The 19,059-nt window shown below is 42.1% G+C and overlaps 2 protein-coding genes across 4 annotated transcripts in view; both read left to right on the plus strand.

Moving 5' to 3' along the window:
- Positions 1–799: 799 nt before the first annotated feature.
- On the plus strand, positions 800–12,792 carry tsnax (translin-associated factor X). 2 transcript variants are annotated; one of them, XM_088610290.1, is made up of 6 exons: positions 800–995; positions 2,031–2,138; positions 2,522–2,636; positions 3,586–3,716; positions 11,580–11,701; positions 12,209–12,792. In XM_088610290.1, the coding sequence occupies exons 1-6, from the start codon at positions 980–982 to the stop codon at positions 12,590–12,592; spliced, it is 876 nt and encodes a 291-aa protein (XP_088466416.1). In that variant the 5' UTR covers positions 800–979; the 3' UTR covers positions 12,593–12,792. The 2 variants fall into 2 exon arrangements, with proteins under 2 accessions (XP_088466416.1, XP_088466417.1); XM_088610291.1 differs by lacking the exon at positions 800–995 and adding an exon at positions 1,074–1,445.
- A 5,017-nt stretch (positions 12,793–17,809) lies between these two features.
- disc1 (DISC1 scaffold protein) overlaps positions 17,810–19,059 on the plus strand; it is a 72,247-nt gene continuing 70,997 nt past the window's right edge. For both annotated transcript variants that reach the window (XR_015927879.1, XM_088609633.1), the window contains exon 1: positions 17,810–18,622. Coding sequence is in view for 1 of the 2 variants with exons in the window: in XM_088609633.1 (XP_088465759.1) it covers positions 18,514–18,622 (109 nt within the window). In the remaining variant the exon portion in view is untranslated. The remainder of the gene's footprint in view (positions 18,623–19,059) is intronic.

Consider the following 19,059-nt stretch of genomic DNA (forward strand, 5'->3'; position numbering starts at 1 on the left):
AAGAAAAATCCCGTTGTTTTTATTAATGCAAATGATAGGCCAGCTGTTGAGCTTTTTTGTGGACTCCAGGGTTACTGCTGTTCAAAGCAACGTGTTTTAAGCGCCACCCTCTCTTGGCACAATAGTTCGGAACCCTCATATCTCACTTTTGATATTATAATGCACCCCGTATTTTGACTTGGGTTTTGTTTGTGGGTTGCAAGTTTCCTCACTGCGTGTGCTTAACCCGATTAGGCAAAATCAGCCTTGTTTCCCTAAAACCAGACGAGATTTCTTTTTTTTTTCGGTCTGAATATAGTAAAGGCATTGTATGATCAAAGGTACCGCATAATCAGTTATAACAGAAGCATAATTCCCTGCATTTGTCACACCTTCGTCCCATATACTTGTAGGATCCGTAACAATAATCTACTTTTTTTCCTGTCATTAATTATTATGTGCTCACGTGTAAGAATTGCATTAACTTTTTGAGTGTCTTTTTTAAATGAAATACCGGTCTTGTACAGTACCTATGCACTGTACACACCACGTTAGAGAGCCGCTATATTTTAAAAATACATTTCCCAAAATGCAATTTTCCAGTATGACGTATTTTTAAATTGAAAAGATCGGCTCCCGGCCTGAAAAGCAAAGCTCATGCCACTATTAAAATAAGTACTTCTTAGTCACAGTACGGTCAGAAAACAACATCGACGTTCTTTTTAATTTCTATTCGATTATTGTGAATAAAACTAAACTTCTAAATATTTTATTTACCTACATGAGTTTCTTTCTTTTCTGTTTTAATTTAACAGGCAGTTGTAAGGCAGCTACAGCAGATCCAGTGTTCTAGGAGCGAAACATGGTTGTTTAGGAAAGCGTGGTTTGATGTAAACACATCCTTGGGCACAGCGAATTGGCGATTGTTAATTTCTGCAATTAAAGTCAATCAGAGTTTAAATAACAAAGAACATTTTGGTAAAAACTATTTTAGTTCGCGATGAGTAGAAAAGAAGGTTAGTGTTCAGTGATTTGTTTTGTAGGTAGTAACGGAATTCACGACATATTGCTTGAAAGCCGGAGTTTTCTGTCGTAGGAAATTTTTGTTTTTGAATATTCATTAATTTATATTTGTTTTTTTTTCAAACGAGGTGCTTGCGTGTGGACAGTTCTGACATTAATTGGATTAAAAGCAGCAGTGATGATTTCTGCTCACACGCTGTCGGTTGTAGTGTGGGCTGAACGGCTAATTGCCAAAATTGTCCTTTCGAGCTAATCCTCTTTTCAAAAATACATTGGATGTTGTTAATTTGGTTAAAAGGGAGGGGATAAGATAATCAGCTGTGGTTGATTTAAAAAGCTCAGGAATGGCATCTGTCAGCTAATTAATCGCAGTCACAAAGAGGAAGGAAAATAGAGACTCAATTTCTGAAAGTAAAATTAATTGAAAATGCGCGTTTAACTGGGTAATCTCAGATCACACAGCTAACAACATTCAGAGCTAACCAAAGACTTGAATGCGGTTAGTCCGCTAAGGCGAGCAGGAGTACAAAGCTGTTGTGAAAACACATCTGTTCGCATTGTTAACGGTATTTGTTTTACACGTGAGCCTTTTCTGATGGTATTGGGGAACAGTCCCTTTGAAATGCGGCTACATCCCCGTATTTCCTTTGAAATTCAAATGCTTTTATTGCCCCGCGAATAGGTCCTTATTTACAAGTTGTTTGACGCTTCGTTAAAGTCGTCTTCTAAATAAGTAATGATAATAGTTCGTTTGTGATCTCAGAAGCCACATTCTCTTAAATTGTATGAACATCCTTAACAGTGAAGAATAGATCTTACCCAATCATTCCTCTGTAGCTGCGCTTTGATCTTATTTTATAAACTGACAGACAGGACGTTGATATGAGTACAGAAGTTTGAAACGGAACCTTTTTACAGGGCAATAGCAGTTATTTCATTGTCTATTTGCTGTTTGAGGTTTAAGACCATATAACATACCGTTTGAGTGGTAACATGCCTGTGTGTGTTTATGGGTTTTGGTTTCAAAGGTGATGGAAGTTTTCGGAAACGGAGACAAGATTACACTCCGACCCACAAAATGGAAGATCAGGACGATGGTACTAACACAACTTCAGCTGTGATGGCAGCATTTAAATGTAAGGAAATACGTTTTTTTCATGCTAGAGTAATAGAGAAATAGAAGCAACAAATGAGCAGACTGATTGCTGGTAAGTCTCTGCATTATACTTAAGAGCTAGTTCTTTTGTAGTACCCTGACAGAACAGTTGAAATTGGTGTCAAGGTAATAATTATAATAATAATTACTTACACTTATACGGTGCTTTTCTGGACACTCCACTCAAAGCGCTTTACAGGTAATGGGGTCTCCCCTCCACCACCACCAATGTGCAGCCCCACCTGGATGATGCGACGGCAGCCATAGTGCGCCAGAACGCTCCCCACACATCAGCTACCAGTGGGGAGGAGAGCAGAGTAATGAAGCCAATTCATAGGTAGTGCTTTCCCCCTCTTTTTATAGCATTTCAGCTGGAGCTGGACACCAAGCATGACAAATACGAAAGGCTGGTGAAACTGAGTCGCGATATTACCATCGAAAGCAAGAGGACTATTTTTCTCCTTCACAGAGTAACCAGGTAAGGTGTGACGTTTTGCTGAATGCAGGGCTTGGGCTATCAGAATCTGTTTCATCCTGGACGCTACTGGAATCTTCTGGTGGATTTAAGTGCAAACATGACCATAAAACAGTGACAGCGTTCTTCAGTGCGTTAGCCCCAGGAATAACTTATCATGAGTGAGTGGAGGGCTTGTTTTTTCCAAGGTGGTGGTGAGGTTTGGATGTGGTGCCTTCTTGCTATGAACAGACCTGTGTGTATTGTGTATATTAACCAATAGCTGCATTGAATGGTACTCGGTGTAGTCAGTGGGACTCATTGTAGATAGTAAAATGCTGATTTGGTGTTTTTAATGTAAGATTAAAGAATAATAATACCCTGGAGATACATTATAAGAAACCCCTTTTTGATGTAGTTCAAGGAGGTAGCTACTTGAGTCAGCATGTGTAGGCTGCAAAGGAACAAGTAAAGGTTTATTCCACGATGAAAAGAGAAGAAAAGAAACAAAATGTTTCGGCTGTGGAGCCTTCTTCGGGTGTGTGATGCTTTTTGATGGTTTGCTCGCCATATATAGGTGCTCTGTGTAGGCTTTTAGTGTATTTTTTTAGGGGTTGCCACATTCCAGGACTGTAAAGTACTTTTTTAGAAAAGAACGGATACCGTTAACAGGCCCCTTTGCTTGAAAAGAAGCAGTTAACATGTTCATGGTTCGTGCTTTCTGCAGCTTGAGGAGTAAGCAGTGTTTAAACTGGGGGACCAGTTGGTTGCCTGGCGGGACAGGTTGTGCTGCCTGTTGTCCTGGGCTGAGGCCGATCGTCAATCCAGCAGGCCCGGCCAGCCGTGTAGAAAACAGGGAGCCCCAACAGCCCTGAGGGCGGAGGAGCCCACTGTCAGCCCAGGTTGTAGGTGTTCCCAGGTGCCAGCTGTGTTACGCGAACCCCTTTAATGCCTGGTCTCCCTCTGGCCGCAGCGTCCCCGGAGTGGCGGAGGTGTTGGCGGAGTCCGAGGTGAAGCTGGACGGCGTGAGACTGAAGATCAAACAGATCGCCGAGGAGCTGAGAGGGCAGGACCTGCACCAGTACCACAGGGCCTTCACTCCCGGTGAGACGTTATAGCCAACACCTCAGCGTGGCGCTGAACGCCGCAGGCAGCAGCTGGCTTTACACCTGCTTACACCTGTTTGCGAACCTCCAACCTGTTGCCAAAGCCCCTTTCCCAGAGTACAACCCTCTCACCAATTAAGCAGGGATTTTGAGTAGCGCGTAAAGCCAAATTCTTGTCATATTATACCCTACAACCCCCACTTACCACTTATTGTAAGTCACAATATTCAATATGAGCATAAAAACAGTAAATAAGAAACAGCTTCATAAAATTCACTTTTTTTATTGAATGCTGGATTTATTTCGGCCATGTTTCCAAGCAATACTGGTCACTGACATGCCAAATCAGAGTTTGTCTAATGTTTCGGTTTTTTTATCCAACATACTGTAGGCGCTGAACGTTGTTTTTTCCTTTCACCACCTGTTTCACTACGTGACTTTCGCTTAGGAGCCATAGTGTAGGCTTGACATCAGAGTTTTCTCACAAAAACAACAGTCACCTGGGCGCTGATCACTGCGATGCTACTGTATGAGAGAACACAGATGTACTGGTGCTGGGTCACTGGGTAGGAGGGATGGGAGGAGAATTCTCACTTCATGGGCGGCTGTAGAGGCTGACTAGCTCTTTGGCGTGGTTGAGGAATTTTTCTGAGAATAAAGCATTTTTTCAATATTTTTTTATTTTCTGGAGTAAGTTGAGAGCACGCAAGTTGCGAGTCAGGTGTACAAGTAGGAAAGATAGTGATAGCTAATAGACTTCAGGATAAAAGAATGGATCTTGCACTGAAAGGCTATATAAAGTTATTTCTAGACTTCTGTCATTGAACCAAAAGAGTTTAAATAATTCAATTAATTTATATGAGTGGTGCAATCCCAAGAAACATCAGATTCCAGTATCATTTGCCTTAGGAATTCAAATGTCCTGAGAAGCCAGATGAGAAGTGATGTTCATTGTCTGTGCTGCCAATTCTGTCCTGAGATCCCATGCAGGAAATAGGAGATCTTTGATTAAAAATAAAGCAGCCTGAGCATATCTTCTCACTGATATTTTTTAAACATTTTTATTTTAATCAGTAGTAGTTCATGAATAAAGAGAGTTCCTACAGACCCACATCAATGAATGAATATTCAGGAAGTCTTCAATAGGAGTATTCAGAATAAGTGCTTGAGCATCTCTGTTGGATAATCATGCATTGTCTACTTGGAAAAAGATTATTTAAACCCTTTGTAATTTTACAATTGCAAAAAAAAACCCCGTCATGCTCGAGCGATATATTATGTGCTAGAAGAACTGTCCTAAATGTCCTTGACTGAACAGGAAGTTCATTTTCAGGGCACCGGAGAGCTGTTAATAAAATTGATGTTAGAAGTGCCCTTTGTTTCAGTTTATCTTTCCAAGGCACACCCCCACTGTGGCCATTAATTTCAAAGCTTAAGATATCTTTTAATGATGAATGATACACTGATAACAAAGCACCAGAAAACCGTAACATGGACTCTGTCCTTGAGACGACACTGTCACCTACAGTATGAAGTGATAAAGTAATCGTATAGAAATGGAGCTGAGAGAGAGCATTGAAACAAGAAACTTCCGAAGTGACTTGTTTTGAGCATGAACCATGAGCTGTTTCATGAAAAGACAAGAGTCATAGGACTGCACAGCTTTTCATGTAGAATCTGTGTACTTTCTGGGGAACCCAGGGCAATATTGTAATCATACACTGGATTGTTAACAATATCTATGAGATAAAGCTGAAATGTTTCAAATGTTCCAGACTTTTTTTATGGCCAGAGAGAACCTTCTGTGTCTATCTGATTTCTACTAACTGAGTTGCCTGCTACTGAATCAGTAGACACTTGCAATTTTACAAAAGTAGCTTTCATCACAGGATCTGTTCCTAATCAGCTTAAAGTAACACCGCTTCATGCTTTTTTCTTCAGGCTGTTTTTATTATTGTAAAAATAAAAATTCGTCTGCACGTCCACTGCTGTTCAGTTTTGAAGAAAGTTAAACTTTTATAGATATCCTTTGTTTGAGTATGGACGTTTGAAATGCAGGGTGGTTAGACTTTCTTTATATTTCTTTGATTTTTTTTTTGCTTTCTCTATGGGTTGTTCATCCCAGATTTTCTCTAAATGATCGTATGCAACTAATCATGATCTTAACTCAACCGATTTAACACTTTTCAAAGGTCTTCAGCTGTTGAGGATTTCAGGAGCCCTAGGAAATATGTGTTTTGGCCCTAGGTTTTTATACTGGGGTTTCCAGTTCTGTGAGATTCTTTGTTTTCCAGGCTAAGGTCACCTGTTTCTAAAGATTGGGAATACCCATAAATTATTGACGAAATGAGCAAGTAATTTGTTTAATTAAGAACACTCTTTTTGGTGTTTGGATTTTGGCCCTACATGAACACTACATTTCTTAATTGATCACAATGAAACTGTTCCAGTTCTTTAGAAACTGGTGATATACTGTAATAGTGCCCTACAAACTTGTTAAATCGGAGCTCTCCAGTATCTGGATTCCTGGTGTTGTGTGAGGGGTGAGATTCTCTTGTTGAGGCAGCAGTTTCATCCAACTGCAGCGCAGATGTTTTATTTTTCGGATACCTTGTTTAGTCTGAGTCTTTTCAGGTTGTCTTTCTGAACAGGAGAATTGAGCAAATTCACCCCTTATCAAGTGCCGTCACACCTCACTGTCATCACTAGAAATGAGGTTAACGAAACCTAATATATATATATAATATCATTTCAAAATCAATCAATTCAAACTCATTTTAAAAGCCACAGTTTCTTGCTTTTAAACACAATTCCCAGGTGCTTCTTTCTGTTAGGTCTTCTATGCACAGGCAGGTGACAGTCATATGAGAAATACTGCTACTCTCATAAAAAGCATGACAGGCTCATTACAACAGTCAGTAAATGTGTGGACAGTACTGTTTTCATTTTATAAATGTGTCTGCTGCCTGCAGTTTGTTAATGCACCGTATCCCTCTGCATTACTTACTGAATTCCTCTAGGCTTTATCGAGCACATTTTACAGCTTACATGGTGTAGCTTTGCATACCAGACATCAAGTGGCTTGTTTTCCTTCTTGTTCCAAATACTGGTTTTGCTGTCAGCATTTTGTAAAATGAATCTGCTGAAGGACTTCCAATCAGATTTCACGATTGTGTGAAAACATTGTTCGCTTAGGACACTAATTGGTAAATGCCCCCCCGCTGTTGTTGAAATGACTGAAGATTAGACTTTCCTTCTACAATCTGAGAAGCAGAAGTTTTTTTTTTTAGACTTGGTGTCTGCCAAGTTTTCAAGGAAGCATTAGGGGTTATATGATTTTAGCGGTTATCTAGCATTTTTAGATTGTGGTCACGGAGGAATTATTCATGCTTCCCCATCGACGTGACCACTGGCCTGTTCCCACCAAGTTCACTTTTCATCTTCATTAGATTGTATAACCACTTATTAATGTGCTGAACCGATAAAGCAGTTTCATGTCACATTTCATTCATTTATTTTTGCATGGAGTTATTAAAAGAAATAAAGCTTTTATTGATGCAAATGCTGAATTCAAAAACAATTAAAGAACTGATATGGATAGTCTTGGTATTTTGAAAACTGAGCTTGAGAAGAAAAAAACTTGTTGATTCCTTAATCTTTTTTTAGTTGCCTTCTGTGTTGATGCACTGTGCAGCTAGTACTCAAACTCCTTCCTTTTGTTGACAGAAAAAAGGTTTTATAATTTTATAAAATTATACCACAGTATGCTCTAAAGAAAAAGGTTACTTGTTTTCAGTGTGTGATAAATTGAGGATATGTGCAAGCTTATTTGAGTTAAAAGTATCTCACACAATAGGAAAACAAAGCTTTAGAGCATTGTTGGAGCACAAATAGCAGTTTTTTGGATCTGGGCATACTGATGTCCTCAGCAGTGGTAATTTGCGCAAAGTACCTAACCTTGGTTAAGTGAGGTGATTCAAAATAACAAGGCATAGCTTCAGTCTGTGCACACTGTAATGTCTGAAACCCAATTTTTGATGGGGGTATTGAAATAAGGTCTTAACACATCCATGTACATATAAAATACTGTATAATATGATTAGGTAAAAAAAAAATCCCTTTAATGGTTCACAGAATTAATAATGAGGATTATCATTGATTTACATCACGGTGGTTGGTGTTATCATTTTTTTAAATAGATAGTATTGACTTTCTTGTCCTGCAGCTATGAAACTGTTCCCAACTTCTAAGTCAGCAGATTTCTTAAAATATAAAACATTTCAACTTTCTGGAAATAGTCAGAGATATTTTGCGTATAATAAACAACGTCTTTTTGGTGTAGATCCCACAGGATTAGTAAAAAATGTCATTTGAATTCTGTAGTTTAAAAGTTATGTACACTGTACAGTATGACAGCATATGTACTTTTTATTTAAGCTTTGCTTGTGTGAATAAATCGGGGAGTTAATTGTTATCAATGCAATAAGACGCTTTTGCGTAATCCTTTATCTAGGTGCAGAGGAAGGGACAGACCTGTCCTTGTTTGGCTGTAGGGTGCCTTGTTGTAATTCTTCGCTGCAGATGTGTGCCAAGTTCATTCTGCACTCCTGCACATGATGACAGATAGGGATGATAAACTGACCTGCGTAAAGACAGTTGTTTGATTCAAGCACATAGGGGCAAAGGGAGTAGGTGTGCCACACACACACTTTCTATTCAGTGTCTGCCTTTGTCAGGAATTATCTCCGGATTAGTTAGAGCACTTTGGAGGTGAGTCCTGCAATCTTAAGGGCAAGACACGCACCCCACATGCTCCTACCAACAGCCTCCGTCCTTCTCTTGATGTATTTTTTCTGATCTATTTGATGCTTGTGATTTCTCAATTCTTGGGTGGGGAGCTCCTCGATTGCATGATGTCAGCTGCGGCCTTGATGAATTTAAAATTCTGTGTGACGTGACTTTTTTTGGGGGGGGTGGGGGATTAATGATTATTTGTAACAGTTTTTGCACTGCTTTATTTGATGAAGTCAGTACCACCTTGTTTATATAGTGCCTTTCACAGGTAATAGGATGCTAATAGGATGTTTCGGGATGCACTGAGTCTTTGATTTGAGTCTTTTCTACTGGATCCATGTGGCTCCTACTGGCTGCACATTCCTATGTTTACCCTCCTGGTATTCCTTTCCTTATCTGCTGCTCAGGAAGCCAGTGACTTGTCTTTTTGTTTTCAGTCTAGCATGGTTTTTGCATGCTTGCTTAGGCAAGATTTTAAAGTATAAGTAGGCTGTTTTATGCAAATTATATCCATTTTGCTTTATGGCAGAGTAGGTGCATCAGGGCAAGGAGGGGGAACTGGGGCTGGTGCACCTCCAGTGCCATGAGCCGAAACTGAGCTTCTCTATCCCTGCTTTAAAAACACACCCCAATATGCAGTATGTGACTAGGCACTGCCTGCAGAAGCAACTTCATACCAGACCTTCAATTAGACAGGAGCTTTATAAGGAGAAGGTGGGAAAAAATCCAGTGTAGGTCCTGAGAAAGTGCACGGCCGTAAGATTCATGGGAAACTTGGACCAAGAGTGGATCTTGCTGCTTAACGAGAGTTTTCTGATGTAATAGGCTTGATGCTGACTGTCTCTGAACCCAGTGTGTGGCAGATCTATCATGTTGTCATGCTTCCCAGGCCCACTGTGACTGGAGGTTGTGTCCCAGGCATGCATGTGATATAACACAAAGCTTGAAATGGAGCAGACACAAACACCAGCGTCTGCCTGGCGCTAGATGATGTACTGTATATACTGCAGATGATCAATGCTTATAGGAAGACTGGAGGAGTCAACAGGCTCTTTAGATCTGACCGGTAGGAAGCTCCCAGGACATTTCCATGTCTGTGACTTACTAAGTATGCCCCGGAAAATAGCATATTCAAAAATTTGAAATAATGTACTCGGATGACTATAGATAATTATGCATTGTAACTGATATCACATTTGACTTTTTTATAAATGTATAATACCAAATTATATAGTTTTTCAAAACTTCCAAATTAATACTTGAAATATTTGAGGTGAGTGTCTGAGAGATGAAGCACTGGTCGGTGTCTCCAGGTTGTAAAGTACTTTGAACAGCGGAGACGCGGGGTGATAAACACGCATGGCTCTTATCAGGTTCATACCGACTAAATTCCTGCCCCTATGTTCGTCGCCACTCTTCTTTATTTGCTGACATCCTTTGTTGTGTCACATTTTTCTGAGGTTATTAATCTTCTGCTTGACACAGTGTTTTGTCATTGTTTGCTTCGTTAGTGTGGATGGCTGCTTGGGAAAGAAGTGTGGCGCACGTATGCATCCGGGGTCTAATTTTCTGAGCTAGGATTGCACAAGAGTTCAGCAGCATTTATTTTTACTCTGTTTTTCACACGCAGGAGACAGACTTGTTGTTGCAGGAGAATTTTGAATTATTCTGAATATTCTCGTTGGCACTGCTGTTGCCAGTAGAACCAGCAGTCGCTTTCCTTTATCTTAGTTATTCTGTAATCGTTTGCATCTACAAAAAAAGGTTTGTTAGAAAACCAGATTTTGAAGCCATTTCATGTTCTTTGTTTTTTTTTTCTCACAACAAGATAGATTATGAAAAAGAAGATGAGCATGTATAAAAATTACATTGTAAACACACAGATAAACAACAGCAGGTTACTAATTTATAAGCATAGTAAGGACCTGTTTAACTAAGATACTTACCTTGTCAATGTTAAGGAAATGTATTAGGAAAATATACTATCTAGAATTAACAATGAAGGAAATGTGATGCATTATTTTACATAATACCAGAGTAAAGTAAAGCATGTGTTGAAAGTATAAACAACGTATGTGCATATTTATTGATACTGGTTGTAGCAATGTGGCCAGAAATAGACAGATATTTGATGTTAATTGCATTTTTAAATCTAACTTAAAAATTAACTCTTTTCTGTCATCATTGTAGATATAGTATCTTGGATGCTCAGCTATAACCTTTCTGATTTGGAATTGTTTTACCTTATGTGATGTAAAGTCCTCCTATGTATTTGAAGTTTTTTTTGTTTAAGCTGTTTGCCTAGATTTCTTGCCTACAGCCTTACATGAATACTAAATCACATTATATCTGTCTAGAGAAAGAGGTAGAAAGGAGGAAAACTGTGCCTTCATCTCATCCACTTTCTTCCCCAGTGTTTCTCAGTAACAAGCGAGTATGTGGCATTCTCTATCTGAGTGAGAGCTGTTTTCCTCTAACTTCTTCCCTTAATCGTTTGCTCATTTTCCTGAACATATGCTCTGGACCATCATATGTAACAGATTTTTCCCAGAGTTTGTGCAATGCACTAGTTTTGGAAAACGTAATGCAAAGGTTTTTATTTCATACTAATTTTTATTTATGTACATAAGCAAGGTATTGCCCAATATTTGTGTTTACTACTCAGTGGTTCCCGTCTCACCTTGCATATTTGTACTCCTTCCCATTGTATTCAATGATCAACTTATCTCTTTTTAAACTCTGTTCATTTTTGGATTGCTGCCTTTGACACTTCCCTTGATATTCGGTTCCCATATTTTCATGGTTTTCATTATCCCCGTTTTCCTGTCTCCTATCTAGTCTCATGTCTGCTCTTTCTTGGCTTCATATTTCTGTTCTCCCCCTCATTCCTCTACACACCTGAAGAAGACTCCACAGCTGTCTTCACTGTTTCCTCTTTCCTTTTCCTTCAGAAAGCCGTCAGAAGCTGTGTGGAATAGCAGCATGCATGTGTGTGTACTTTTCACACCAATTAAAGGAGCTGTCACACTTTGCTGTGCTCTAACAATATTCCCTTACTGTGTTTCAGGGATCCAGGAATATGTAGAAGCCATATCTTTTCAGCACTTCATCAAAGAACGTGCGTTAATCAGCCTGGAAGAAATTAATAAGAAGTTAATTTTTGTAAAAGACAATACAAAAGAGGCTGAGGTACTGTTGTTCTTTGGACAAAAATTACAAAATTATTTTGTTTGGCATTTGAGTCTTCTTAAAATGTTTAGGGTTTTTGTTTAAGAAATCCTACAGCGCTGTTTTCACCCGTTAATTAACCAAACGGTTTACTTACCAGACGTTCAGTGATGTTTCTTTTGTAAGGACAAAAAGAAAGTTGGTACGCCCAGAGCAGACTGGCAGGATGCTATCTGAGTAAAAACAAAATGTTGTCAAACACAGAAAAAGGTCTGTAAAGAGACCATGGCTGAAGCATATCTGACACTGGAGGCTTCTGTGATATTTAATTTTTTAAAGATGTGACTCTTTCTGCAGACATGAAAAGTTTCACCTTGTTAGCCGAGTTCAGCCTTTTTGGTTACGAAAAACTGCAGAATTTTTCTTAGGATGCTTATAAAATAAGGACTCCTGATGTTTTAAAAGCTTTCAGTTTTTTTCCCCTGTCCAGCACGTTTCACATCTGCTTGTGTTTTCCACGGTGACCAGGGTACCTCCTCCGAGTCAATCCAGGAGAGCCGAGAAGGAGCCGTGTACTTCCAGGTGACCCCCACCGACTACCTCCTGGGCATCGCGGACCTGACGGGGGAGCTCATGCGCATGTGCATCAACAGCGTGGGCAACGGCGACATCGACACGCCCTTCCAGCTCAGCCAGTTCCTGCGCCAGATCTACGACGGCTTCTCGTACATCGGCAACACCGGCCCCTACGAGGTGTCCAAGAAGCTGTACACGCTGAAGCAGAGCCTGGGCAAGGTGGAGGACGCCTGCTACACCCTCCGGGTGCGGGGCTCCGAGATCCCCACCCACATGCTGGCGGATGTTTTCACCACCAGGGCGGCGCTAATCGACCCCGACGAGGGGATTTCCTAACGGGTTCTGCGAAAGGGGGCTGGCTGCCGGGTTGGCAATTAGTGTTAGCTTTGCTCAGCTGCCGGCCCCGTGCCTCCGGTGTTAAACCTCCTGTGTGGGCGTAGTTGTTGAAGGTCTGGCTCTGCATTAACCAGACTATGGTAAGAAAGCATGGGATTGTTTGTGTTCGTGGGCCATTAAAGTCTGTTCTGTAATTCGAAGGCGTCTACGTCACATCTGTTACCGTCATGGTAATTTATTTTTCCCCAATAATGCCACCAGCCTTTGAACATCCAGGACATTTGCCTTTGGTGCCTTTGGCTTGTTTGTTTGTTTTACTCATCACCTGTGTCGCGCATTTTTCTCTTGATACCCGGTGTTTTAAAAATAAGTCAATGAGACACAACATGCTTGTTTAAACCGGGCGCCTTGTGCGGTGGTGTAGATCCGTAGACAGAGGAGCGCGGCGCTGGGTTCGTTAATTGCTGCCGTATCGGCCAGGTCATCTCCAGTAGATGCTGCTCAGCGCTCTGGTTCTCCCTGACGTGCCCCACGTCTTGACAGGCTCTTCTTTCGCTTTCCATGGATCATCGCAGCTCTCCAATCCTGTCTCGCTTCGTCGCTATACTATAAAAAGACGCCGTTCTTCAGATGACAAGTAAAACCGAGGTCCTGACTCTGTTTCTCAAAAAGAGTAGGGGTCTTACTCCGGCATCCTAGCCAAATTTCCCTTTCATGGCCTACTAATAATCCCCATCTCTGAACTGGCTTCATCACTCTGCTCTCCTCCCCACTGAGAGCTGGTGTGTGGGGAGAGTACAGGTGCACTATGGCTGCTGTCACATCATCCAGGTGGTGGGGCTGCACACTGGTGGTGGTGGTGGAGGAGAGTCTCCAGTACCTGTAAAGCGCTTTGAGTGGAGTGTCCAGAAAAGTGCTATGTAAGTGTAAGCAATTATTATTATCCACTAAATATGGATTGCACAATCAATGCAGCTGCATATTGGTTTTGGAATATTTCATCAAAGTTCATACATTTCCCAGCTCATGATCATAATTAGTATAATTTACTTCTGTCAATCTAATTAATATTTTTTATCGTTCATTTCTTTTGTTAACCCTATACGGTTTACTTGAGTACTATGAACCAGTACTGAAAAGCAAAAAAAAAACGAATACCATCCTGCCTCCTTGTGGAGGGATGGACCATATATTAACTGGAAGATTGGAACACTTTCCTCAGCTGTGACACAGGGGAGTACTTTTCCGGTAGTAAGGTTCAGGACAGCATGAAGGCTGTAAGTGCACCCAAGTGTTGAAAATCATAAAAGGCAATGACAGAGTTAATCCCCATGGATTGGAAGTTACTGGTCACGGGAAAGAAGGTGTAATAGAACTTGGAACAAGAAGCTCTTTTTGTGGGTGTCTGAACATGCTGGTTTGCTGTGTTGAAGCCATGTTCCTAGGGAGCCTTCAAGAAACAGCAGGATGGGATACTTGCATCAATGAGCTACTTACAGCCAAAGGCAGTGAGTGAGTTGAATGGTCTGCTCTTCGGTGTAACCATTTTAGTTTGTTGCTGATCTTGACTGTCTTTATTCTCTAATTAATGGCCAAAATGTCAAGGAGCAGCTTTCTCTCTTACAAGTGAATACAGCAGTAAGCTTCCATGTGTATGATAGTCACAAGTGCTTCCTTAAAAAATGCGGTGAGTTAGATTAAAAACTAGTGCCCATTCACTTGCTAATTCACAAGGTCAGGCACAGATCAAATATCTATGCCTCACAAAATATCATGCTGTATGTGTAATATAAACGTTCAAACCTTTGCTTAAAAACAGCACCATGCAATACTCCAAACTCGGAGCAAAAGCTTAATGCTTTGCAAATAAGGTAGCTAATGAATGGGTTAACCTAACCATAGCAATTAACATGTGTTTGAGCCTGGTCAGTACCTGGATGGGAGACCTCCTGGGAAGGTTGCTGCTGGAAGAGGTGTTAGTGGGGCCAGCAGGGGGCGCTCACCCTGTGGTCTATGTGGGTCCTAATGCCCCAGTATAGTGACGGGGACACTATACCATAAACAGGTGCCGTCCTTTGGATGAGACGTAAAACCGAGGTCCAGACTCTCTGTGGTCATTAAAAATCCCAGGGTGTTTCTCAAAAAGAGTAGGGTTGTTACCCCAGCATCCTGGCCAAATTTCCCATTGGCCCTTACCAACCATGGCCTCCTAATAATCCCCATCTATGAATTGGCTACATTACTCTGCTCTCCTCCCCACTGGTACATGTAGCTGATGTGTGGGGAGCGTTCTGGCGCACTATGGCTGCCGTCACATCCTCCAGGTGGGGCTGCACATTGGTGGTGGTGGAGGGGAGTCCCCATTACCTGTAAAGCGCTTTGAGTGGAGTGTCCAGAAAATTGCTATATAAGTGTAAGCAATTATTATTATTATTATTATTATTATTATTATTATTATTATTATGTGCAACTGCAGTAGTAGTGAACATAAACCCGATTTATTAAAAATAACTGCAGTTCAGCATCTTCCCAATAGGTGGCAATGCTGAGCTACGGTTGAACTTTTTCACTTTTGCTGGTTATCTGCGGGGAGACACATCTTCCTCAGTGGCGAAAAATGAACCTTCGATATCGCTGCTGGGTATATTTTGTCTTTAACAGACACTGACATTTTTGTAAAGAGCAAAAGGCACGCACGGTGAAACTGTGATCCCTCCACCACCCTTGCCCTTAATGTGTCTTTATAAACTCGGATTGAAACAAATGTGTGTATGAACCTGCACTTGGCCAGACTGAAAGAAAGAGTTAAACGCCTCATTTAATTTAATTATATTCTGTTCCTTGCGACACAATGAACAACCGAAAGGGACACGACTTCACAGCCGCGGTACAGTTTTGCATCTCCCAAAATGTCAACTGAAAACGTGGCAAAGCATGGCATATTCATAACCTCTAATGCAGTTTGTTTGGCACCCGGTGTATTTTTTATCATTTTGAAACTAGATCTCATTTCCAGTTTCAAGCTTGGCCAGCTGGGGGCCAGTGTGTAACGCCTTCATTTACCGTCTGCAGCTGAAAGGGTAAATGCCTACATGCCATTCTCACCCAGCTTGGTTTAAAAGGCGATGCTCTCTCACAGAGTTCATGTCTACCGAGGCAGGAGAGGAGACGGGGAACAAGTGCACCTCTGTTTAGAAGCAGCATGAAAGAACTTGAATTACAGTTCGGCGGAGTGGATACGTCCCCCACCCCGACACTGCGACCATACAGTAGACTTCCAAGCAAAGCTCCGTTTCGCCTCAAAATGGCCCGGGCATTCCTTTTGGCTCTGGCTGCCTGGAAGAGCACATTAGAGACAGCGCTGCACAAGCAATGTCTTTTCATCTCCTGTTAGAGGGGCTCTGTTAACTGCAGTACTGATATATGGATATACTATTAATATACTAAGATATGTGGTGGTGTTTGGTAGCAAAAGGTAAGAAAAAACATTAAAAGTTAGGCTTTCACATGTTTTATCAAATTATTTTCATTCTTAAGAGAGGAAGGGGTTTTGCAGTTTGTGTTTCACTAGAAATGATCAAACCCAAGGCAACACTTTGGGAACAATTTCTTATGCTTTTCCTCTGCTTTTATCAGGTCATTCTTATTTGTAAAACTCGATTCTGCTTACATGTGTGAAGTGCATCATCACAGGGCAGCACATACCTCTCATGTCTGAGCACTGAGCACCTGCTCTGCCACCAGCACTAGAGCGCCTAACCTCTGCAACTTGCAAACACTGAAGTCTTGCTCATACTGTATACTGTAACTCACAACTGGCAACCCAGTGGAGCTCAGCAGGTGTGAGCCTGGTCAGTAACCGGCATAGGAGCCCTCCTGGGAGAAGCTGAGGCTGCCGCTGGAAGAGGTGTTAGTAGGGCCAGCAGGGAGCGCTCACCCTGCAGCCTGTGTGGGTCCTAATGCCCCAGTGTAGTGACGGGGACACTATACTGTAAAAAGGCTCCGTCCTTTGGATGAGACGTAAAACCAAGGTCATGACTCTCTGTGGTCATTAAAAATCCCAGGGTGCTTCTCGAAAAGAGTAGGGGTGTATCCTGGATAAATTTCCCATTGGCCCGTTTCAATCATGGCCTCCTAATAACCCCCATCTCTGAACTGGCTTCATTACTCTGCTCTCCTCCCCACTGAGAGCTGGTGTGTGGGGAGTGTTCTGGCGCACTATGGCTGCTGTCATCATCCAGGTGGGGCTGCACATTGGTGGTGATGGAGGGGATCCCCATTACCTGTAAAGCACTTTGAGTGGAGTGTCCAGAAGAGCGCTATATAAGTCTAAGAAGATATTATTATTAATTATATAAGGGTCCTTACACACAAGGCCATCTCCACAGTACCTTTGGATAAAAGGGTCAGCTATATACTGTAAATGAACAGTTGCAGTCTAGTCGATTTCAGTTTTCCATTTGGGGGCAATGGAGTATTTAAAAAACAGTTACTTTAGTCTGTTTCACAGAGTTGAGGACGTTGGAGTGGAGTTGCTGCTCCTCTGGATCGAGAGGAGTCAGTTGAGAAGGGCTGGGCATCTGGTGAGGACCCAGGGTGGACCCAGGACAGGCTGGGGGGGGAGGGTTCTCTCAGCTGGTCTGGGAGCTCCTGAGAGTCCCGCAAGAGGACTTGGAGACTGTTGCCGGGGAAAGGAAAGGATATTCTGGGCTGCCCTGCTCGGCCAGTCATCACAGCAACCCTCAGCAGGAGCAAGGGGCTAGAACATGGGTGGATGGACGTGAAAAGGTCCAGTGGGACTTTTGAAAACCTCTCATGTCTTAATTAGAATCAACTCTGTACCAGATTCTGTGTTTCAGAACTACCTGCGCACAGGTGTGACGTCGGAAATGGAAACGCCTGGACCGCCTGGCAGATGGAAAGCAAAGCTCGCTGAGGGTGTCTGACACAACGTCCGTCTCGCCTGGATCTGTTCATCGGAAACCCATCACCTTCTGGGGGCTGTGCACCGAGAAATAAGGGTTCGCAAATCGAGGAGAGATTGTTTAAAGTCCTGTGGGATGTTTTTGTAGGCCAAACTATCTTAGAAGGGGGATGGACACACATCATAGGGGGGATTGGAAATTCCTGCCCAACAGGAAGACCACCGCCTTCATGTCCATCGACACCATTTGACACATTTTCCAAAGGCAATACAGTTTAGTCTTTAACGGGAAAAAAACACCCGCTTTTGATATTCAGAATGAATGGTGACCATTTAAGTGGCGTCCCAACATAATTTCGTTGTTTAACTCGTTTGCACATCCAGCTAGCGCTTCCCAGTCATCCCAGAGCCGAGGGAGGCGGCTCCGGCACTGCGTGCGGTTTCGGATTTCATCTCACAGCCAGAGGAAACTCCTGGGCTTCACAATGGAGCGCATAACGGCATAAAGCGCCGCGGGCTGTATCTGGAATACGACGGCAGAAAATGTTAGCACGGAACAGAAAGCGCCGAGCCTTTTTTTTCTGCGTAACCCTTGGAAGATTGCGCCGCGCTCCGTAAAAACAAAATCAAACTGGGAAGTGGCAGGAATTGTCATCAAGCGCTGCCTGGGATTTTGCCTGGTTTAAGGGCAGGGCTGTTAGTGAGCTGCAGGCTGAAGACGAAACACACTAAAGACACGCCGGCGTCTTCTTTTAACGCAGGCCACACAGGGGACACAAAACGCGAAGGAAGCGGTGCGAGTCTTGGAATTTTATTTTTAGGGGAAACACTTTCCCGAGCGGAAATGACTTCAGTGTGATTTTCTTTCTGCAGAGCTCCGCCAGAGAAGGGAATTCCTAGGCAGACTGGAAAGATGTCCGTTTTCACCCGTTCATCGTTTCTGGAAACATAACAGCTTTTGTTGTTTTGTTTTGTTTTTTTGCTCCTTGCAAAAAAAATGTTTACCGGGATGGTGAAGGTAGGGGGCGAAGTCCCCTCCATGCCGATCTCTGACACTGACAGCATCACGCACGTCAACCACCGGCACCATGCTGGGTTCAGGCCAGGTAATTATTGGCGTTTTTTACTATAAAGCGTTGCGAGGTCTAAATCTGTTCAACTGCGTTGCGCTTTATTAAACACGATTAACATCATCGGTGTTTTATGCATGTTCTTCTCTTACGTTATATCTTCTTTGAACGTTAATAGTTTGCGGTTCGATAACTGTAAAATACTGTAGTTTTTTTTACAATTCAATGTCCGTACCGGTTTTTGAAGCTGTAAAAACTCGGATTTGAACAATGTTGCGAGTTCGATTGATAAGCACAAACGCCCCTGAAAACATTTTCACATCTATTCATAGTGTTGGTTGGTTTCAGTTGTATCCAAATGTTTATTTATTTTTGCATCTGTTTTGTGATCACAGTTACCACTACCCGCCTGAGCCAGATTCGTTACAAGAAATTGCACTGCGGCCAACTTTTGAGCGAAACGTCAGCCGAGT

This window comes from Lepisosteus platostomus, chromosome 17 (assembly GCF_059453375.1).
Source record: "Lepisosteus platostomus isolate fLepPlt1 chromosome 17, fLepPlt1.hap1, whole genome shotgun sequence".
Lineage (NCBI taxonomy): Eukaryota > Metazoa > Chordata > Actinopteri > Semionotiformes > Lepisosteidae > Lepisosteus > Lepisosteus platostomus.

What these genes read in the sequence shown, in the direction of transcription:
- tsnax (XM_088610290.1), top strand. An exon ending in CCACAGGGCCTTCACTCCCG is followed by an intron (nt 3,717 to 11,579) that starts GTGAGACGTTAT and finishes ACTGTGTTTCAG; the next exon opens with GGATCCAGGAATATGTAGAA. An exon ending in ACAATACAAAAGAGGCTGAG is followed by an intron (nt 11,702 to 12,208) that starts GTACTGTTGTTC and finishes CACGGTGACCAG; the next exon opens with GGTACCTCCTCCGAGTCAAT.